This window comes from Miniopterus schreibersii (genome assembly GCF_964146895.1).
Source record: "Miniopterus schreibersii genome assembly, chromosome: 16".
Taxonomy (NCBI): Eukaryota; Metazoa; Chordata; class Mammalia; order Chiroptera; family Miniopteridae; genus Miniopterus; species Miniopterus schreibersii.
In genome coordinates, this window is record NC_138116.1 from 14,877,033 (window position 1) to 14,900,472 (window position 23,440).

Genomic DNA, 23,440 nt, shown 5'->3' on the forward strand with positions numbered 1-23,440 from the left:
AAAGACACATCGATTGGCTGCAACTGAGGTGCCCTTGGCCAGAATTAAACCCGGGACCCTTCAGTCTGCAAGCTGACGCTCTAACCACCGAGCAAAACTGGCTAGGGCCCGAGGAAGCCTGTCTTAGTCTCAGGTCCGAAGGGGCAGGTCACGGAGGCATAACTTGCTATTAACTCTTTCCCCACATTCTGCAGGAACAGACTTTGTTTGGTTTTCAGAATCTCAGCCCCACAACCACAGGAGGTAGTGTTCCTTCCAAGGCATCATAGGAGCCGTCAGATTTCTCATGCACACCTTGGGCCACAAATGAAAACTTAAAAGTCCCGAACTCATCGCTTTAATTTTAATGCTGGGATCCTTTGACTAAACAATTATGCTTTTAGGAATTTATTGTAAGAAACTAATAAGGATGTGCAAAAACATATAACTATCAGGGGGAACCACCAGATCACTGTTTATAATAGCAACAAACTAAAAACCGCCTACAGGAAACAACTGTGCATTTGGTACAGAAATTATGGTACATCCATAAAATGGAATTCTCGGCAGCCATTAAAAATGTTACAGAACATTTATTGACATGAAAAGATGCTTATGACATTTTGATGTGTGAACAAAGTAGACAGTAAAATGATAATTCAATTTTTGCAAAAAAATATATATGTATATGTAGCAAAACAATATTGCCAAGAATATACACTAGAGTGGTAGCAGTGCCTATCCCAAGGAAGGAAGGATATGGGTGTTTATTTTGTTCTTTCTTTACCTGTATCCCTCCCCTCCTTTTTAAAAATATAAATCACACAATTTGCTTTTATAATAAGCAAAAGTTAGTGTAGTTCAACACATTCATTTTGATGAAAAGAAATCCATTAAAAAAAATCTTGGGTGTTTTGAGAGCAGAAATAACTTCCAAGTTGCCACTGAGGCAGTGAATTTGTTCTCTGTGCAGCTGGCAGGAACCTTCACGATCACAGCCCAAGTCAGGTTCCAGGGGACACGGTGCTCCCCACAGCTATGGGGTGCTCACTTCAGCTCCCGTGCCCCGAGGCCAAGCAGCTCACCTCCAGCCCAGCCCATCCTATTCTTGCTGAGTCACCAGCTTCATCATCTTCAGGGCCATGTCCCCTTGGTCAGAAGGAACCTAGAACCAAGCAGTATGTTAGAGCTCCCGGTTCTGTTCCTGGGGCCGGGTTCAGGGGTGACATCCTGAGACCTGGTTCCCAGGAAGAGTGCCTGCTCTGTGACAGCAACCTGGGAGGACAGCCGTACCTGGGTGCACTCCTTAAAGAGAGGGTCATTTCTGTGAAATGACCACTATGCCTGACAAAGGGTCCTCTGGGCCCCAATCTTGTTAGGTGGCAGGGGACCGAAGTCTGCGTTTAGGAAAGAACTTTCTCCATTTGGGGCTGATCTGTTTATTTGTTCGTAAGGGCTGTGCTTATAGTACTAGGACCCAGCCTGTTCAAGGAAGAGCGAAGATTCTAAACATTTCACAGGACTCTCTGGGTAGGAAACATCCTAGACTGGGAACAGAGTAGAAGCACAGCCCAAGAGGGAAGCTAACAGCAAAAACGAAAACAGGTACAGACAAGCAAACAAGGTCCTTTGTGGGGGTGGCATCCCCATTTTTATATTGTATTCAACTTTGTTTTGTTTCTCCCTTAGAGTTTTTGAATAATTCCTGTAAAAAAAATCTCCTTCCCACACACCACCAAAATGGGGAGGGGCAGAGGCCTCAGTTTCTCTTCTACAAAGACTGGGGTAGAGAGTAAATGGCTCCAAGTTCTGAAATTCCATGGCTCCACGATTCTCTATGGCACACCATGGTCCCTAATTCTCCTGCCAAGCAAGGCCACACAGGCATGATGGAGTTTACCAAAATGACATTTAATCAACTAAAGGGGAAGTGGTTGGTGGATGATTTAATAACAACCTCCAAGAGCTATTTTAAGGCTGCCCCCAACCATCTCTGGCTCTTTTTGTAACGAAGAGGAAATGGGTCTGAACTTCGGCTCCTAGCAAACCTGTGGTTAGCTCCTCCCTCCTTCCCCTCCTACCTGCCTCTGCAGGGACCCCTCTCTTAAGAGCATCATTCTCTTGGACACAATGTGTGCTCAACACTGAAGGTGCTCAGATCCTCAGAGCCATTAACAAAATGCCCTCTTAACCCTGTCCTGGTGCCTTGCCTTTTCTGTCCAGTTTCCTAAGGAAGTTGTTGTTTCTCTCCCTCACTGTTCGTTCATTTGCTTTAACCTTTCCCCGCTGGTGTCAGAGCCGCTTTACCAAGCACCAAGCTTTGGTTTTCACTTCCTGAAAATGGCAAGGAAAGACAATTTCTCCCTTCTTGCCCTGGGACAATGTGACAATGTGTACCTAAGACAAACTGTTAAGAGGAAAGTAACATTATATTCATTTCAACTAAAAAGTAAAGGACAGAGAGCCCAGCTTCACTCTCATATTCTTAAATAAGAATTTCTAGGCTCAAAGGAATGAAGCTCTAATGGCAGAAATTTGTTAGAGACCTTGAATGGCTCCCAAGCCCAAAGCACTTTGTGTGGAACCAACCCACGCAGCGCATGACCAACTGCCCACGGCTTCCCTCTCAGAATGACTTAAATTTGGAACAAAAGCAGCCTCTTTCTCACCATGTGTCCGGCTCTGAGAATCCAGAAGAAAGCCAGGTTCTTGTGCCTCTTGACAAAAGCAGACGTTTCAGAAGACGTAGGGTCACTGTACAGTGGCTTCCACTTCAGCTGATGGAACTTGGGCAGTTCTGACCACTTCAGTTTCTGCATCCAGGCCTCCTGCCCTGGTGAGGGACAAAGAAAGGCCTGGCATTAACTGCTGGGCAGTGTAGAAAAAAAATCCAGGTCCTAGAACTTGGCTTTTCCTGAAGTATAATAAATGTGCATAAAACACAGCCTTGTAAAATACAAATCAAAATCCCGGTGAGGTACCACTGCACACCTGTGAGAGTGGCTGTCATCAACAAGACAGGTAGTAACAAGTGTTGGAGAGGTCGTGGAGAGAAGGGAACCCTCATTCACTGCTGGTGGGAATGTAACTGGTACAACCACTATGGAAAACAGTATGGAGGTCCCGCAAAAAAATGAAGACGGTAGCTACCATATGACCCAGCAATCCCTTTTCTGGGTATCTACCCCAAAATTCTGAAAGCATTTATTCGTAAAGATATATGTACCCGCTGTGTGTATTGCGACATTATTGACGGTGGCCAAGACATGGAAACAACAGAAGTGTCCTCCTGCAGAGGACCAGATAAAGGAGATGTGGTGCATGTACACCATGGAAGACTACTCAGCCATGAGAAAGGATGAAACCCCGCCATTTGTGACAACATGGATGGATCTTGGGTATATCATGCTAAGCGAAATAAGTCAGAAGGAAAAAGTCAAGAACCGTATGACTTCACTCACAGGTGGAACATAAAACTAAGAGTAACAAACAAAAACGCACAGACAGACAACAGTGTGGTGATTACCAGAGGGAAAGGGGGGCAGGGAAATTAGAAGGAGGTAAAGGGGGGATAAATGGTGGTGGAAAGAGACTTGACTTTAGGTGGTGAACACGCAATGCAATACACAGATGATGGAAACCTATATAGTCTTATTAACCAATGTCATCCCAATAAATTTAAACGTTTGTTTTTAAATAGGGGAAAAAACTCTGACCCCTGTAAAAATGCAAATTGACTCAGTGGGTCTGGGTGGGGCCTGAGGGTCTGCATTTCTAGCAAGCTCCCAATGACACCCAGTCCGACAGAGAAACCTAAGAGACGTGACACCCGACCAGTTTCTGCCTTTACTCTCTTACTGCCATATGCTCTATAGGAAGGCGATCGGGGACCCCTGGAGGTGACAGCTGTCAGGAGGACTGAGAAGTCTCAGGGTTAGGAGACGGGAAGGTGGGTTACCCAAACAAACACAGAGCCTTTTCATGTTGTCCTTAGTCCCCTTGGCTCACAAGTCACAAAAACATTCAGTTCTGCTGCTGAGGAGAAACACACCACACCCACCACCCCGCATGCCTGGATTGCCCGCTGGTTCTGAGCACCGGCCTCTGCACTTCTACTGGCCCCACTGAACCCAGAAGTGGGTATGCGGTGACAGCCACTGCTACGGGGACTCCACAAAGACCACTTCCCCTGGGTCAGGTTTACAGAGTCATTAGGGTTCAGTCTTAATTCACCTTGCAAGGTTTTCCCTCAGTTAAACAGTCCATCAGTCAGGTGGTCAGGAAAACGTCTTCTTTTATATTTTTCTGGTGGGGGTAGGTGTTGTTCTTTTCTTTAATTATACTTAAGGTTCTCAAAAGCTGGATGGACCTACGCTTCTCTGAGGGGCCACAGCTTCAGGCGGCTCCACCCTCTTCCTAGAGTCAAGGTCAGGGGTGGATGGATACAACAGGAAATGGCCTTCTTCCCAGCACCTCAATGTCACCAGCTCCAAGACTGACAACATCGGAGGCCAGTTCCCTTCCTGCTCAGCCCAGGACACCGCCTCCACGTGCCGCCCAGCCTGGGTTCCTACCCATGGTGTCCACGATGAGGTCCAGCTGTCCATTGTACACGGTCACGTTGACCCCGGCTTCCAGCAGCTCGTCCACCACGCTGATGACTGGCTTCATGAAGTCCTTCTCCATGTTCAGGAAGACACTGTCAGCCTGGCCTGCGCATGAGGAAGGAGGGAGAGGTAGCAACTTGGAATCCGCCACAACACAAGGCGCCTTTCAGCCCAGACCATCCTGGGCTCCAGCACCCAAGTATAAGCCCTGTGCAGCACCCAAAAGACTGAACGCGCACAGATGCTTCACCCACACGGACCAACCGGCCCTGACGTCCATGCCCTGAGCTGGTCATGGAGAAGGCACGTGCTCTGTTCGCTCCAGATGACAGCAATGGCATTTTTAATGAGGAACTGAAACCTAGAGACGGCCAATGCCCAAGGAAACAGGGAGACTCTAAAGTACTCGTTAAGCTGGTCCTCCCAGGGAGCAACCTGTGCTCTGGCCAAAGTTAGCATTCCTTCTTTCCCAAGTAACACCAGGGCCAAGTTTTAAGTTCTGAACAAGTGGGGCTAGCCTAGTGATAAACCAAATCAGACCAGACCATTCAGAGAAAGCCCTCAGTAAAGCCCCTGGAGGACTAGCCACAGGCAAGACAAGGTGACCACGTAAAGGACTAGTGCAGGCAAGAGGAGATGGTCAGCACAGCATTCCCGCTGGCCTCCTGACCATCATAATACTGAACAATAGCAGCAATAGCGTAGACTTTGAACCTAATCTGGCATGTTATTTACTGTCTCCATTTCTTTGCCTCTCTACAAAATGTGGATAATAGTACTGTTCTACCTGCGACATACTATCACCACCACCAAAACCCATTCTACAAAGTAAGGCCCTTGAATTTGAACCTTTCTTTGTCTCCCCGCCAACTCTACAAGTGACACTTAATTAGATCACATAAGTTACCTCCCCAGGAGCAATCCTTAGGAATAATTTTGAGCTTCGTTCTGATGGGCCCGTTCATGAGCTGATTCAAGGCATCCCGATTTAGGTTTCTCACGTGGCGTTGGTAAAGTTGAACTAAAATGAACTGGTACACAGTGAGTAAAAGGAGTGGAAATGAGTCCAAGAGGACATCGTCTCCAAGCTGCCGGGGATGCTGTGCAGAAGAGGGAGGCTTTCAGCTGGGAAATGAAAAGCGTCACCTTGCCCTGGCTGGTTTTGCTCAGTGGTTAGAGCGTTGGCCTGTGGACTGAAGGGTCCCGGGTTCAATTCCAGCCAAGGGCACATAACTCAGTTGTAGGCTCGATCCCCAGACTCAGTCGGGGAATGTGCAGGAGGCAACCAGTCGATGTGTCTCTGTCTATTTCTCTCTCCCTTCCACTCTCTCTGAAAAGCAATGGGAAAAATATCCTTGGGTCACAATAAAAAATAAAAAATAAATAAAAAAGCATCACCTTAATTCACCCCAGATGGAGGAAGAAAGTCAGAAACACGCTGAAAGTAGAGGATTTATGTGTTGATTGCTGCATTTTAAGTACTTTGGGGCCACAGAGAGTATCCAGAATGGCCAAAAGAAATCAGCTGAGCAGTGGAATCCAGAGGACTCCTGCAGCCCTGATACACCTCTGACCGGGGAGGATGCCAGCATTTGGCACTCACAGTGACGCTGGGGCGGCTGAAGGAGCCTGATCCAGCCTGCAGCAGGACTGACGTCATATGTAGTCCAGTGTGCAGAAGCTGGTTTCCAAACTTCAAACACACTATGCTACGTGAAAGAAGCCCGATGCTCAAAAGACTACCTATTGCATGATCCCATTTCTCTGGGATGTCCCGAAAAGGCAAGTCTAGACAAACAGAAAGCAGAGGAGTGGTTGCCTGGTGCTGAATCAACTGCAGACGGACATGTGGGATCTTTCTGGGAAATGTTCTAGAGCTGGATTGTGGTGACGATTGCACAACTCTGTGAATGTACTTAACAACCACTGAATAGATGCTTAAAATGGGCAAATTTTATGGCACGTAAATGACACATCAATAAAGCTTTTAAATCTGGTAACAGATGGTTACAAGACTTACTGTGGTGATCCCTTTCTAAGGTATATAATTGTTGAGCAATCGTGTTGTACACCCGAAACTAATAAAATATTGTATGTCAACTGTAATTTCAAATAAATGAACAAAATAAAGCTTTGAAAAGAAACTGGTTTCATCTTGCACAGAGGATGAGACAGGGTCTAGAAAGTTCACTCACCGAGGTGGCTCTGGGTGAATTCTAGGCTTGACTTCATTGAAGACATGGGGGCGTTTTTAGTTAGGATGTTATAGAAGTTCACCCCATCCGTGTTCTGAAACATAGAAATATATTTGGCTGTTTGTTGTCTTTATTTCTCTATTATCAATGTTGCAAAGTCTTATAGGCCTGGGGGACTTTCTGACCCTGTCACTGCTCTCACACATCAGATTACCACTTTGCATGATTTCTGGAGCATCTCAAGATAGACCCCAATCCTGACACCACCAACCAGGGGCCCTTTATCCATGAGGAAAAACACACTGGGCTGGCCCCTGAGCGTGCACCCTGTTACCTGTTCAATGACCATTTCTGCTTTTCCCCACAGCTGGGTGGCCTCTTCGTAGAGCCCTTTATTTATAGCATCCAGGACCTGCTCTGCCACCCGAGACACCTCTGCCAGGCCTTGGTCATCGAGAAGAGACTGGAATGCAAATCAAGAACACAAAGGCCCGCTTTGCTTAGCGACACAAATCTGGCTTTGCTACAGGTAGGGATGGGGAACAGAAAGAGTGGGCAGGAGAAAGGGGAATTCACATATGAGAGTATCTGTTAGAAGTCACCTATTTATTATGGAAGAAATACAGCAAAATGTTCAGAGTCTAGATGGTGGATATATGGGTGTTGACAGTGATCTTTCAACTTTTCTACATATTTGAACATTTTTATAATCAAGAGTTGGGGGGCTTGCCTGGCTGGCATGGCTCAGCAATTGAGCATTGACCTATGATCCGATCCGGGAGATCGCGGTTCGATTCCCAGTCAGGGCACAGGCCTGGGTTGTGAGTTCGATACCCCAGTTGTGGGCTCGATTCCTAGTAGGGGGCATGCAGGAGGCAGCCGATCCATGACTCTCTTATCATTGATGCTTCTATCTCTCCCTCTCCCTTCCTCTCTCTGAAATCAATAAAGATATATATTTTTTAAAAAGGGTTGGGGGGCTTTAAAAAATTGTGCTTCTTGTATCTTAAGAAATGGGATATCTGTGCTGTTTCTTTACATCTGTCCCCAAGGCCAGCTATTGCTTAGCGTCTCCAATTTGATATGGACCAAAAGACGCGAAGCAATGTGGACCACACAGGCACACTCAGCTCACTTTCACCTTCCTGAGGACAGGGCCAGAAGAGGTCAGCTGGGCTGTTGACTATACGGAGGGTGCAGAGGTGAGGCCCCACCTACTTACCATGCTGTATAGGTAAGGTCCCCAGGAGAGCACTGAATCTAAAGGAAACCACATATGTACAGAATAAGTCTTCACGGCTCCATCCTCCCAAAGAAAAATCCCACCAGCCTCCCTCCCAAAGCAGAAAGGAACCCGGTTGGCTTTACCTCCCAGGGCTCCTTCACTCACCAGGGCCCATGCAGGAAAGGAGCTGACACTCCATGGCTGGGAGGTGGGACGAGGGTGTGGGGGGCCCCTGTTGACTCAGGGCTAATGGCACATTCATTGGCCTGATGCTGGCCCAGTGAGTGAGTCAGCCAGCGATGGCATCCCCACGGGCAGGCTGTGTTTATGCAGCGGAGGCTCTTATCTGCAGGCTTCGAGGTTTTTTGACAGTTTAAAATATTTCCCCGCCTTTACATTTCTGCTCTGCTTCCTGCTTGCTTCTTCAATTTGGGGACACTAGCTTCTGCCAAGTTGCTAATTAAGGAGGAAGCCTAATGATTTCATAAGTCAAGTGCTTGTGGCTATCCTGCCACTCAATTCATCTCCACTCCACAAATATATTGAGAATTGACAAAGGGCCTAAAGCCAGTAAGGAGCTTTATAAGATATAAATGTGAGTAACACAATGTCTGTCCTCAAAGAGAAGAGTGGGGCTCAGTTTAGACAAGTTCATTATTACCATGATGCTAGGTTAGGCTAGTGAGTGCCATTGAGAGATGTACCACCCAACAAAGTATCAAGGATCACAAGTTTTAAAGTACATTTAAATACACCACTTTTTTGCTGGAAAGCCTTCCATGGTAACTTAAGGCCAAGCATCTCAAAGTATGTTTCATATAACCTCAGTTCTGCAGAATTTTAATTTAGGTATTAAAAGAAAAAATTCTTGCCCGGCCGGACATGGCTCAGCGGTTGAGCGTTGACCTAGGATCCAGGCGATCGGGGTTCGATTCCTAGTCAGGGCACATGCCTGGGTTGCGGGCTCGATCCCCAGTTGGGGGCGTGCAGGAGGCAGCCAGTCAATGACTCTCTCATCATTGATGTTTCTCTCTCTCTCCCTCTCCCTTCCTCTCTCTGAAATCAATAGAGAGATATTAAAAATAAAAAAAAAAATTCTTTTGTGAAATATCTCTGGAGTTATGCAAACCATAACACATTTCTTTACTGCAGGACTTCTCAGAGCTTTTGATGTGCCTGTGAAACCCTAAGGAGGTAGAGTCAGTGTTGAACACTCCCAAAATTTATTTGACTACAGAGACCTTTGTATAGCATCTCATTGGACTGGTATTCTTAAGTACACCCTGAGAAATGCAGGCATACCAGGCCTTCCTGAACCTACCTATGTATTTAGCCCTCCAGTTAACCTTTAACCCAGTGCCTTAGTTTCTTGAAATACCAAACCGTCTGTTCTCCAATGTATCCCACTCCTTGTCTGGTCTAGACCAGGGATTGACAAACTTTTTCTCTAAAGGGGCAAATGATAAATATTCATGGCTTTGCAGGTCTCTGTTGCTATTCAACTTTGTTATTGCAGCCTCCAAACATATGTAAATAAGTGGGCGTGACTGTCCCAATAAAAAACTATTTACCAAAGCAGGGTGGCAACACAGACTTGACTTGTAGGTCATGGTCTGCTGACCTCTGATGAGACCTGAGATGTCCAAGAAGCTTTTCTGCAACGATGGAAATGCTCTGTGTCTGGGTGGTCCAGAACAACAGTCAACAGCCACACGTGACCTACTGGGCACTGGAAATGTGCATAGTGCAACTGAAAGATTGACAATTTTATTGTATTTTAATTTAAGTAGTCACAAATAGTTCTATGGTTGCCACACTGAACTGTGTAGATCTTCTAAAGGACGTGGAACATGTCTGTATATCTTTCCTTTTTTTTTAAATTGTTTCTTTTCACACACATATGTAGTCTTATTATCAAGCATTCGATTGTAGAATTTTCTTTATTGATTTCAGAGAGAAGAAAGGAGAGGGAGAGAGAGATAGAAACATCAATGATGAGAGAGTCATTGATTGAGCCCGCAACCCGGGCATGTGTCCTGACCGGGAATCGAACCCCGATCGCTTCGATCCTAGGTCGACGCTCAACCTCTGAGCCACGCCCGGCCGGGCTGTGTATCTTTCTTAGCACCTGACAAAAGACCTACCACCCAGCAAGCCATTAATAATTGTTCATGAAATAAACAGTACTTCTCCCTCAGAAAGGGAGAATTTCTGGGACGGAGAGGTGACACTTAAAGTGATCTGGAAGGAGGGAGTAAGAGCTGAACAGGAAGAGTCATGAGGGGAGGTGGGTCACGGCAAGGTGAAAAAAGACTTTGGACAAGCTGAAGAGCACTTGTAAGGCCATGAGGTTAAAACTGGTCTTCTGGAGACAATGTAGTACAACAGTTAAGTGCATGGATTCCAGTGGCTGCTGCCTGGATTTGAGTCCTGGCTTTAGCTGTGTGACTCTAGAAAAACTGCTTAATCTCTCACCATCTCAAAAATCGGGGTAATAGTAGCATCCATCCCATGGAGCGGCTGTGAGGATTAAATGCAGTTAACACATGCGAAGTGCTTAGTGTTGTTGTGACACTGTGATGAGGCCCCAGGAGGAAGTGTGGTGCTGTCACTTTGAGTGAGGCACCTGGCAGGGAACCTGCTGAACTCTCGTGCTTCTGATCAAGGCATCTGCTGCTTCCTGATAGCCTAGGAGGTCTGGCCAGGAAGGGCGAACAAGCAGCAGCCCTCCTCTCAATGATGACTCAGAGTTCTTGGTTATGCCATATTATTCCCTGGAGGTGCCAAGAATGAGGGCAAGAAATAACCAGGCCAAGTAGCATCAGGATGTTCCGAATCCATCAGGGACGTGGCTCTATAAACGCCTACACTCCCATGTAACGACCAAGAGATAGAGCACAGCCAGCCTAGAAAGGTCCCTCGTGTCCCCTTTCCAGATTATTCCCCTCCCTCCTCCACAGGCAACTCTCTTCTGATTTCTAACTTTATATTTGGTTTTGCCGCTGAAAAGTCAGCTTTTGTTAGGTTAGAACGGTAGTTCTCAACCAGGGGTACTTTTGTCCCCCGGGGGAAACCTGGGAATGTCTGGAAATATTTTTGGTTGTCATACTGGAGTGGAAATACTGGCATCTAAAGGGCAGAGATGCTGCTAACATCCTGCACTGCACAAGACAGCGCCCCACAACAAAGAATCATATCACTTAAAATGTCAATAGGACTGAGATTTTGAATCCTGTGTCAGAGTGAACCCACTAAGGTGACTATTCGAGATGTCTGAAGCCACGCCCCGGATGCCTGCAACATAAGCAACTTTTATCTGTACTCCCAACAAGGGTGCCGATGCTCAGGTTATGAAACTGAGCACCTGAGTTGCTGGACCTGATGGAAACCTTGCTTCATCAACCTGAGCAACAGATGGGACGGTCACCCCAAATGCTCACGTTCACATCAGCATGGTGGAGGGGACAAGATGACAGATAGGCCTAGGTTTGAATCCTGACCAGGCCACTCATTCTGTGTGTCAGAGGGCAAGTTCCATCACCTCTCAGAGCCTTTAGAATGTCTTCAACTATAAAATCTGATTCTTTTGTGATGAGAACCAAATAAGAGAATTGGGTTCAGTCCATAGCAGCCCACGGTAGGTGCCGTGTAAATGAATTGTCATTCCCTAATTTCTTGTCTGGCCCTGGGGCACACACATTCTGTGTTAACCTCTCCAAGAACCCAGAGAATTCCACTGCCTTGTTCTTTGATCTGGATAACACAGCCCAAAGTCCCAGGGAAGAGTGGAGAAAGGAAGTAAAGTCTAAAAATTCCGTACTTACCAACAGGGGAGATCCAGGAGTCACCCAAAGCAACCCCAGAAAAGTTGCACTTGATGGTCCCTTGCTGAATGGCCTGCAAGAGGAGGAGCCAAGAAACATCCTTACCAAGGGGCCTCGGGGCCTCACCCCTTCCTCAGCAGGAGGGAGCCCAGTCTTTACGCACTACTTTCCCAAGCACACAAAACTTCCGCCTGCCCTTCCCAAGGTCCCCCAAGTCTCCAAAGACCTCAAATACCCAGAACCAAAGGAACTCTTTCCTGCCACCATTTGCAAAATGAGTGGGAACTGTTGAATTTCTCTTGACTCTTTTCACAAGAGTGTTGGCAGGATGTGTGTGGGGTCTGGTGCAGCCCTAGCTTTTTAGGAGGGACACCGTCACCCCTCCGCCCCAAGGTCCGATTTCTCACAAGGTGGTCAGTGGGTTCCTTGGGTACGATCCTCACTATCCAAGCTGCAGGCACCGAAGGGCTGGGAGGCCTCCTCAGGAGGTCCTCAAGGGTGGGATGAGGCCCTTGGACTAGGAGCTCATGCTCCTCTGCCCCCCCCTTTTTCATTTAACGTTAATAGTGTAGCCTGAGTGTGAAAATGTAATAAGACGAAAAGTTGAAGACTAGCGATTGAAGAAAGCAGGCTGTGGACATTATGTATAATATGCTCTCATACTGGCTAAAAAATTATTTATTTATAAAAGTACAGAAAAAGATTTCAAGGCTGTCCACTAAGGTGTTGACAGTGGAGAACTCCGTCTGGCGAGAAGGTGAAATTTTAATTGCTGTGTTTTCTTTTAACTTTTTTTTGTTGTTAACCTTCACCCAAAGATATTTTTCCTATTGATTTTAGAGAGAGTGGAAGGGAGGGAGGAAGGGGAGAGAGAGAGAAAGAGAGAGACATTGGTGTGAGAGAGACACATCGATTGGTTGCCTCCCGCAGACGCCCCTACGAGGGTCGGGATGGAACCTGCAACCCAGGTACGAACCCTTGGCTGGGAACTGAATCCGCAGCCCTTTGGTGCACTGTGAAAGCTCCAACCACTGTGCCACACCGGCTAGAGCTGATTGCCGTGTTTTCTAATTTTCTGTTATACACAATACTGCTTTTGATTAAAGGTTCATTTTTAAAAAAGAATTAAGAAATATTAAAAGTAAAACTCATACAAGCTCACTGTAAAAAATTTAAACACAGAAAGACGCCTCTACCCCACATGCACCCTCACACTCCCTAGTTAACCAGTTAACATGTTATGTATCCTTCTAACCCCTTTCACAACCATATACACACACACACAAGTATATACAATATATACAAAACTATCCATTCTTTTTTTTTTTATTTTATTGATTTCGGAGAGAGGAAGGGAGGGGGGGAGAGAGAGAAACATCAATGACGAGAGAGTCATTGATCAGCTGCCTCCTGCACGGCCCCTGCTGGGGATCGAGCCCGCAACCCGGGCATGTGCCCTGACTGGGAATCGAACCGCGATCTCCTGGATCATAGGTCAATGCTCAATTGTTAAGCCATGCCTGGCTGGGAGATATCCATTCTTTTCCCCCCAGAACTACCCATTCTTTATGATGGCTGCAAAGTATTCCATCACGGAAAGATACACCCATTTTATTTAAGTAATTCTCTATGAATATCTATGAGTTTGTTTTCAATTTTTGGACATTATAAGCAATGGTGCACTAAACACCCTCGGACACACACATGTATGTATAAGTATTCTCATGGAACAGATTCCTGGAAGTGAAATTATTGGGTCAAAGGGCACATACATTTTAAAAGTTGACAGATACTGCCAAATTGCCCTTTTCAAATGATTTACCACTCTAGCCAGTTTTGCTCAGTGTTTAGAGCATTGGCCCTTGGACTAAAGGGCCTTGGGTTTGAGTCCAGCCAAGGATACGACGCCTCAGTTGCATGTACCTCGATCCCCAACCCAGGTTGGGGTGCATGAGGGAGGCAACCAATCAATGTGTCTCTCTCACATTGATGTCTCTCTCTCCCTCTCTCTCCTCCTCTCTCTCCCTCGCCCTTCCACTCTCTGAAAAGCAATGGGAAAAATATCCATGGGTGAGAATTAAACTAACTAAATAATAAAAAAATTAAAATGAAATGATTTACCAGTTTTCATACCCACCAAAAGTGCGTAAGAGCACTTATTTTCCTGACGTCTTACCAAAGCTGGGTGTTACCAATCTTTTAAATATTTTCAAATCTCATAGATTTTGCTTACTAATAAAATTTGAGCATTTTTTCATATGTCCACAGGCTATTTGCGTTTCTTCTATAAATTGCTTGTCCATATTTTTTGCCAATTTACTTGTAGGATATTGTCCTTTTTTAAATGGATTTACTAATAATATGAATAATTAAAATTGTTTATGGAACGCTACAAAGTTTTAAATTTGTATGTGGTCTAAATATGTCAAACTTATCCTTTTTGGCTTTTGAGTGTTTTATCTTATGAAGGAAAGCTTTCCTACCCAAGAGCATAAAATTTTTCTCCTATATTTTCATATTCTCTTTAGTTTAGATGTTTAATCTATCTAGAATTGATGTTTTATGCAAGGCAAGAACTCAACTTTACTAGTTTCCAAAGTGATAGCCATTTATGGAATGTTCTATCTGTCCCCCAACGACATGAAATGCCATCTTATTTATATATGATCATATGGAAGCATGATATGTGTATATTATATACATACACAGATACATATATAAACATATAAGTATATATTAAATCTGTTTCTAGATTCTTTATCCTGTTGCATTCTTTATCCTATTTGTTTGTTGCTAGGCCAACGCCACACTGCTTTACTCATGGCAGCTTTACAGCTTGTTTGGTATCTGGTAGGGCAACCTTCACTGTTCTTTTTGAAACTCTTCACGGTTATTATTACAGACTTGCTCTTACTCTATATGTACAGGGTCCTATTCTAAGTATATTCAATACCAGGTGAGTATAAAAAGTAACACAGTTGCCTGGCTGGGTGTGGCTCAGCCCTTGAGCATCGACCTAGGGTCCAGGAGATTGTGGTTCAATTCCCAGTCAGGGCACATGCCTGGGTTGTGGGTTCGATCCCTGAGTAGGAGGTAGCCGATCAATGACTCTCTCATCATTGATGTTTCTATCTCTCTCTCTCTCTCTCCCTTCCTTTCTCTGAAAGCAATAGAGATATATTAAAAAAAAAAAAAAAAAAGTAACACAGTTTCTGTCTGAAACTAAAACAACAACAAAGCCATCTTCCTTGTTACCTTATGAAGTTCTAGAGCGATGCCAGCAGCCATCTTTCCTCCGTAGGACTCTGAGAATATGTAGAATGGAATCGTCTAGCAAGAAAAGGAGTTGGTAAAGCACTAAACATCCTGAATACCTTTTAATTCACACGAATTAATTTCAAATTTTTACTGTATGTCACGGCCAGACAAATGTGCTTTGGGTTGTTTTTCTCCCTCCCTCCCTCTGATACTTATGTCTGATTAGACTATTGGCTCCAGGGTCATTCCTGGAAGATAAAAACCACCTTGAGTGAAGATAGAAACCAAAGCCCACAACCCAACCTGGGGGGTAAACAGGTCTCCCTGAAATCAGCTGGGCGCTGCACTCTTGGGGAAGTTTATTGTGGTGGGCGCAGTGTTACTACTGTTAACCCCTTGCTTAGCTCTTCCTGGGGCTTTTGCTCACCTGGAACTCCGGGCGGCAAGTGAAGAAGGACTGCAGGAGAACCAGCATGTCTGATGCCACCGTGGCAAGGTCTTTGGCAAACGTGCCATTCTCGGCCACGTAACTGAACCCAGTGCCCACGGGGTTGTCCACAAATAGGAGACTGGCAGACTGGAGCTACATGCCACAGGGGAAAAGCAAAAGCTACAGTCAGGCAGTCAGGCACCAATTATTTTTTGATCATCTGGTATGAGCTCAACAAAAAACCGCACGTGTGAGGATATCAATGTGCTTATGATCCTGTTGCTCAAAGGGATTTTAGAATATAAGGGACAGGAACATTGACTACTCTGGCAAAGAAAAGGAAAGCAAGAAGGAAAGCTTAACATATACCTGGGTATCAGAGCACCTACGTTGTCACTTTTGACGACACAAATGTCCTAAATGCAATACATCAGTGCAGGTGGGAGGCAGCAGTGAGTCTGAACAATAGCAGACAGTACACCCAAGGTCTGAATACCACACAAGAACGGAACGTATTCTAATATCTTTTCCAAAGAAGCTTAGAGTTATAGGATTGTGAATGGTTGTAAAACTCTGACTTGTACACTTCAGATGGATGAAGTGTATGGTATATGAATTATATTTCAATAAAGCTGCTTTTAAGAATTCATTTTTAGGCAAAAGTGATTGGACGAGGTGGGTGAGGGGCAAAGCCAACAACTGAGCCACAGCCCCACCTGGCCGGCAGTGTGGTTTTGCCCTCCAGCTTTGGCAGCCTGGGGGTGGGGGCCGAGCAGGTAGACATGGGACTGACCCGAGGTTGGGTGAGGCAAAGCTGCAGAGCAAGGATAAGGGAGCCAGGGGGTGGAGACAGAGACCAGAGAGACATCAAAAGGGCAGAGGACAGGGGGTCTGAAGTCTTGCAGAAGTCAAGAGGCAAGAGTGGGAGGAGAGCGGGGAGAGGATGGGAGGTTGTGGCCAGAGGGTGGGACCCTGGAGTCAGATCACAGAGATGGCCAAAAGAGGGTAGGGATAAGGTCCAGGGTGTCTGCTAGAGTAGGCTTCTGTGGACAAGTGGAGAGAAAGGTTACTAAAGGCAAGAGAGACCTGGGGAAAAGTGGAGGGGAGGGAAGGACAGTACTGCTAAACTTGTGACCTCGCCCTGCATGGGGTGGGCCCGGTGGGGCTCAGATCTTGGAGAGGCCGCAGGGCAGTTTCAGCTGGGGCCATCCTCACTGTACCCAGGTAGTTCTTCGTGGTTTGAGGTCACAGTCAAGGGGCCCGATTTCCTCAAAGTTTCCAAATCCGGTGCTGGATCCGCCTGGACCACCCTGTGGGAAGAGAAAAGAAACAAAAATTAATCCTGAGAAAATCTTAGTTAAATCTTAGTCATTATATTGACGACCAAATTCACTATAAATGATTTATGATTTGGTGATGGCTGCGTCAATCCTGTACAAAGGCACAATTTATCTGAAGAACTAGGGACTTCTGCACTAACTGAGCCCCTTGGTAACGGCTAGTCTTTCGAAAAGGAACAGACCTGGGCCAAGAGCCCCCAAGGGAAACTTTCCTACCTCTGATTCCCCAAACCTAAATCCTGGCCGGCCAGGGGCTCACTGACCTTCAGACCACCTTGTTCAGCTCCTCCTTCAAAGACGAGCAATAAGGCCCATGGAGGGGACATGGCAATTAGGGGCTCTACCAGGACTGGACCCAGGGACTTGTGACCTTTAAATAAAAGAGTACTACCCATCGGCCCACTCTGCTTTAAAAAAAAATTTTTTTTTAATGTTTTTATTGATTTCAGAAAGAGGAAGGGAGAAAGATAGAAACATCCATGATGAGAGAGTCATTGATCACCTGCCTCCTACACGTCCCCTACTGGGGATTGAGCCCAAAACCCGGGTATGTGGCCTGACGGGGAATCAATCTGTGATCTCCTGGTTCATAGGTCGACTCTCAACTACTGAGCCACACTGGTTGGGCCCCACTCTGCTTTTCATATGCCATTGTGGCCACAGGAAATTATCACCCCAGCCCCAGCCAAGGCAATGAGAAGCTGGCTAGACAATACTTCTGTTCGATTTGAGAACATCTGACTACCAAATTTTTGCCTAGAACTTTGGGGTGGGGAGCTGTTGTGCCTGGGGGCAATCCAGTGACTCTGATATATGGTAAATGTGTCAGTGAGCCAGCGACACCCTGAAATGGCTTGAAAGTGTCACTAAAACAGCTCACTACTCCACTCAGACAATGTGACCTGGATTCTCAAAGACCTGCCCAGAGAAGTCAGTGCATGGTTCCTCAGTAGGCTGCTAAAATAGATCTCCTTTTAATCTAAATTAGTAATTATTTCTTCTTTAATCATAACCTTTTTTCCTCTCCCTTGGGCCTCTGAGGAAATGAAGAGCAGGTTACTTAGTTAGCCAGTTCATAATCCTCCAATAGCATCTCAGCTCCCAGGGTTTATGTAACCAAAGGTCACAAAGTGGACTGTGGACCACAGGTGCCAGTGAGGGCTCCCTCCCAGGAGCTCCTGTCCTATCAGAGGGGACCACCACCACTCAGCTCCGGGACAGGGAGTTCAGGCCCCAAGCTGCTACATCTCAATTTTTACATGTTGGCAAGTTACTCAAATAAAACGACCCTGCTCTGCAATTAACCTCAAGGAAGGTTTGCACCTTCTACACTCAGTAGTTTTCAAACTGCACTCCCGAAATCCCAGAAGTGCCTGTGGGCAGCCTGTGACCAAGGGAAGGTCGAAGGAGTCGGGACCAGCTCCACCCCAGTCTCAGCACTTTTGCTTTTGTTCCTATATAAGCTTTTGCTTGGGGATGGAGAGGTTCTGCTAATTAATGAAAAGTTGTAACAAAATCCCCTAGATTACAAAGGGAAAGCCCAGCCCAGCTGGGCGTGGCCCGGGGTTTAAGCATTGACCTAGGATCTAGGAGATCATGGTTCAATCCCGGGTCAGAGCATATGCCGAGGTTTTGGGCTCGATCCCTGGTTAGGGGCCTCCAGGAGGCAGCTGATCCATGACAACTCTCTCATCATTGATGTTTCAACTCTCTCTCTCCCTCTCCCTTCCTCTCTCTGAAATCAATAAAGATATATTTAAAAAAAAAAGCGAAAGCGCAGAAAAGGGAAGTGTCTTGCCATAGCTCTAAGTGGGTGGCAGGAAGGCCTCGAGTACCCAGGTCCTCTGACTAGCAGCGTCAGAGGCTTGTCCGCTGTGGGGCTCTCTCCCTGACAACCTGCACCAGGGGTGGACATAAGTTCCCTGGGCTCCACATATGGGTGCTTCTTCTGTGGCATTTTCATACCTACACCCTTGGCCTGAGTCTGCTCTGATAATCCTAAAAGAGAAGGGCCCCTCCTGGCAAACTGCTCATCTTCGCTCTTTCTCACCAGAAGGTCCACAGGGACTGGGGACACTGGGAGGCTGTTTATGATTACTGACACTTTTGCAGGAAGTGACATTTTCATCCCAGGCAAATGAGTACCAGGGCTCCCTATTTACTGGTGAGCAACCTGGAGCCTCAGCTGAGGCAGGCCTACAGTTTCCAGAGGCTGAAGCAGGACCATGCTCCTCAACGCCTCCCTAGAGATTGGTTTTCCAGGTGGGTGTGCACCATTTCTGTGCAGATATTTTAGGAATGCTTGGAAGAATCCTCTGCCTGCCTCCAAGCACCTCTTAACCAGTTCCATGCCTTCCATCCTATAATCAGAGCTCAAGATCAAAACGCAATCACATCTAGGGAGAAGGAGAGGCCCAACATTTAATACTAAGAGACAAGAGGCTGAGTCCTTTCAAAAGATCAGTGTTTCTGAGACCAAGAAGTTAGGGTCTGGGAAAGGACTGAGAAAAGAGAGAGAGGAGGAGCCAGTCAGGGTACCTCAGTCTTTGCTTTGGAACCATTCAAAACACTTTCTATCAGTATATAGTCAAACTTGTTTCAGGAGCTTCTGGGAAAGCTTCCTGCCACTGCCTGGGCTCAATGAAACAAACAAACAAAATGGTAAAAGGCTAGAACCTTCACTCTCTGATTTGCCGTCCTTGGTATACCGCTCCCTTTGCCTGCTTCAGAAGGACACTGAACCCCCAAGCCTAGGAGCCCCCTGACTGGCTGCTGGGCCAGATCAGTAATTTGCCACTGGCTGAGCTGTGAGCCCTCAGGAGCAAGCAACGTGTTAAGCAGGGGAAACCTGGCCTCAAACCTGGCCAGGCAGCAAAGCCACTTTTACCTGAAGCCACATAACCAGGGGCAGTTCTGTGAAGTTCTTGCAGGAGTTGGTGGCATAATAGAGCCACCAGAACATGTGGGCATCCTTGCGGACAGTCACATAATCCCATACTTCTCTGCCCTCATCTTGGGGCAGGTCAATGATGGCTCCTGAAACAGAAGCACAATTTGATTTTCCTGAAGGATATCTAATGTTTGGATAAATTCCAAGTCCAGTAGAGGTGGTCATGCCAGGCTTGAGATGATTTGGTTTATATTTTAGGCAATTTACTCACTCCAAAATGTTGTGAAATAAGGGGAAAAAAACCCTCAGTTATGAAAAAACAAACCAAACTTAATAGGAGGCTGGAGGCTTCCCCATTTTCCTCCACACCCTCTGTAATGTTTGGATTTTTAACAATAAGCATGAAACACTTTTATCATTCTGTTGTTGTTGTTTTTTTTCTAAAAATATCTTTATTGATTTCAGAGAGGAAAGGAGAGGGAGAGAGAGAGAGAGAGAAACATCAATGGGAGAGTCATTGATCAGCTGCAGCCCGCAACCTGGGCATGTGCCCTGACTGGGAATCGAACCCCGATTGCCTGGATCCTAGGTCGACGCTCAACCACTGAGCCACGCCCGGCCGGGCTATCATTCTGTTTTTTAAAAAGAGAGATTTACATTTTGAGGGGAAAGAAAAAAAATCTCAAAATGCAACATGCTGGTTTTTATATCTTATTTAACATAGGATTAAAGAGGCATCACAAATTAGTGGGACCAAGATGATTCACTATATTATGCTGGGGCAACTGTTAACTTTTTCAAAGAAAAAAAATAGAAATGTAGGTCCTCTCTTAATACTACAAACCAAAATAAATTTCAAATGGATCAGATATTTAAATTTTAAATATTAAAAATAATATGAAAATATAGTAGAGCCTGGCCAAGCGAGGCTCAGCTATTGAGAATCCACCTAGGATTCAGGAGATCACGGTTCGATTCCCCATCAGGGCGCATGCCCAGGTTTCGGGCTCCATCCCCAGCAGGGGTATGCAGGAGGCAGTCGATCAATGACTCTCTCATCACTGATGTTCCCATCTCTCTCCCTCTCCCATCCTTGCTCTGAAATCAATAAAGATATATTTAAAAAAGAAAATATAGTAGAATGTTTTTCTGACCCCCAGATGGGGAAATGGTCATAAAGAAAAAAAGAGAGACTCTAAAAAAAAATCAACAGTGTTGAGGAGAGAAACTTGTTACACTTCTTTACATCAAAAATAAAATGAAAAGGCAAATGATAAAGATCTGCAACAACTATGAAAATGGGTAACTTTCCTCACTCACGTAGATCAATTTAAAAACGGAAGATCTTGTTAAATGAAGAAATAACTTATGAAAACGGAAATGTGAACATTTGATAAATATGTGAAAGAATGGTTAACATCACTAATATTCAAAGACATGAAAATTAAGGCAATAATGAGGTCACTAAAAAACTTTGCTTATTTGATAGACAAAAAATGATGGCATTTGCTCAATGTCCACAAGTAGACATGAGATTGGCCCTCTGTACTGTTGGCAAGAGTGCACACTGGTATAACTTTTGGGGATGGCAATTTGGCAAAAAAAGATATCAAAAGCTGTGTTTGTGTCCTTTAATCCCACAACTCCAATTTCCTTAATTAACTTTTCTAGCACCTGCAAAACAAGTATCAGAAAAGAGGAGGTTGAATACATTTTCTATGTCACCTTTGCTAACACCTGTCAAGTTACAGCACTTGGGGGGAAAAATATCCTCTGGTGAGGCTGATAAGGCTGGAGATTAAGAAACCCAAAAAGTGGCTTGGGGGAGTAAACCAGCTACTATACTATTAAAGATGTGGCTATAAGAATCTATATACAAATCACAGAAGAATGTGGGCTCCTTGAAAATGACAGACAAGGCTCGGGTCCCTTTTGACCTACCCCCTGGCACTCCTCCCTTCCCTGGGAGGGACCACTGTGAAAATCTGGGGAGTCAACATATTTGACAACATTTCCCAGACGCAAACTGAAGGGCATATGATCCTCCTTTTACAAAAGGGGAAAAACAGCTGTTAAGCAACTTGCTTAAGATCACCAGGCAAGTCTGCGGCCAGCCCGAATTCTCAGTTGATTCAGACCAGGAAACATTTTGCTGGGGGTGGAAAAGACTAAAAACAAATTGCAAGGCACCCTTTAAACACGAACGGGTTTTGCCAAAAAGGACCCTAGCGAGGGGAACCTCTATCCTGTCTCCTCTGACCCAGCAGAGGGGAAAAGGCCTCCCGGTGATTCTCCGGGGTCGTGTGAGCAGCCAGTGGCCGCAGGGACGGGGAAGTGGCTTTACGACCGTGGAAACTCATCGGTCAGCAGTTTCTCCAAATCACACATTTTGCACATCTGCTCCTACCTAGGGAAGATGGGAGCTTCAGACCACCCAGAGCCAAAAAAGGGTATTAAAAGCACTCTCGATTCCAAAACAAAACAACAACAAAAAACCCAGAGAGGTTCCAAAGCCTGTGGGAACAGAGATGTGCTTTAAAACGCGCAAACGCGCAGGCTCGCATCCCCGGAGGGAGGAGGCGGCACCGGCCACCGGCACATGCACCTTCTGCCCGAACCTACCCGAACTCAGGCCCAGCAGCAGCAGCAGCGGCAGCAGCGGCAGGAGACGAGCCCGCGACGCCGGCTCCATGACGAATACCGCGCCGCAGCGCCGGCAATAGGCTGGACCCGGCCCGGCCACGTGACGGCGGCGGGCGGAGCCCGGGCGGACCGGAGGGGCGGGGCCTGTGCGGCCTGGGGCGGGGCCAGGGGCGGGGCCTCTGCGTGGAGGCGACTGGCAGTGGCCGGGGCGCCCTCTGCCGGGTAGGTCAACCACGACCCGTGCGACGGCGCTGGGGCTGGGGCGGGGTGTGGGGGCTGGGGGCGGGGGGCTGGGGTTGGGGGTTCTTTCTGCCCCACCACTTTGTTCTTTGCCGTTTTGGGGACAGAGCAGACAGGAAGAGACATTTAATGCATTTGACTTCAGTTGTGCCACCGGACTGAGCCGCTACAGAAAAATAACCACGAGGACCGTCCTTCCTGCCCTGCCCATCTCTTCCTTCCCCAACCAAAGGCCTGGCATTTCAAAAACTGCTGCGTCTGCCACAAATCAGACGAAGCATGGACGAGCTAGCTGGTCCTTGAAAGCTGTGGGATCCCATTTTCAGAGATTTTTCAAAACCATTTTTCTTATAAAGTTACATATATTATGGACATTTTGGAAAGCTGAGAAAAAAAATGTTAGATCCTACATAGCCATTGTTGACGTTTGGGTTTTTTTTTTTTTTGCTCTAGTCTCTTCATGTTTTTAAATACAATAAAATTTTTGAATTTTTTTTCTCTTGAAAATTTGTCATCAGCATTATTCTGTGTTAACATTATCTTCACAACAATTATTTATTTTTTTAAGATCAAATAAGGTTTTAGTGCAGTATATTCTGCTCAGAAATAAACTGTTTTCTATAGTTTCTCTGAAATATGCAACATTGCATTTTCTTACAGAATAGTGTGAATTTCAGCGCAAAGGCTGCTAACCCAGAAGCACTGTTGACCTGTCTTTGGGTAAAGGTACACCTGTAAAACCGCTTAAGTTAAATCTCAAAACAAACAAAACAAAACAAAAGTTGACCTGTTTGGTTGAGAATAGCCTT

General features: G+C 46.0%; 1 protein-coding gene across 1 annotated transcript; it reads right to left on the reverse strand.

Annotated features, from left to right (window-relative positions):
• Nucleotides 1–557: 557 nt before the first annotated feature.
• Nucleotides 558–22,493, reverse strand: SCPEP1 (serine carboxypeptidase 1). The gene is made up of 13 exons (XM_081116049.1): nucleotides 22,371–22,493; nucleotides 19,746–19,894; nucleotides 16,739–16,828; nucleotides 15,516–15,671; nucleotides 15,086–15,160; nucleotides 11,831–11,903; nucleotides 8,004–8,041; nucleotides 7,116–7,244; nucleotides 6,782–6,875; nucleotides 5,494–5,607; nucleotides 4,554–4,691; nucleotides 2,649–2,812; nucleotides 558–1,144 (listed from the first exon to the last, which is right to left on the reverse strand). Exons 1-13 carry the CDS (start codon nucleotides 22,438–22,440, stop codon nucleotides 1,082–1,084), a joined length of 1,353 nt encoding a protein of 450 aa, XP_080972175.1. The 5' UTR covers nucleotides 22,441–22,493; the 3' UTR covers nucleotides 558–1,081.
• Between the last annotated feature and the right edge of the window lie 947 nt (nucleotides 22,494–23,440).

Bases quoted from the DNA above. Each gene is read 5' to 3' on its own strand.
- SCPEP1 (XM_081116049.1), bottom strand. From the start codon at position 22,440: ATGGAGCCGGCGTCGCGGGCTCGTCTCCTGCCGCTGCTGCCGCTGCTG. The intron at 7,245-8,003 runs GTAAGTAGGTGG...TTTGCATTCCAG, and splicing joins GACCTTACCTATACAGCATG to TCTCTTCTCGATGACCAAGG. The intron at 6,876-7,115 runs GTAACAGGGTGC...TCTATGTTTCAG, and splicing joins CAGAAATGGTCATTGAACAG to AACACGGATGGGGTGAACTT.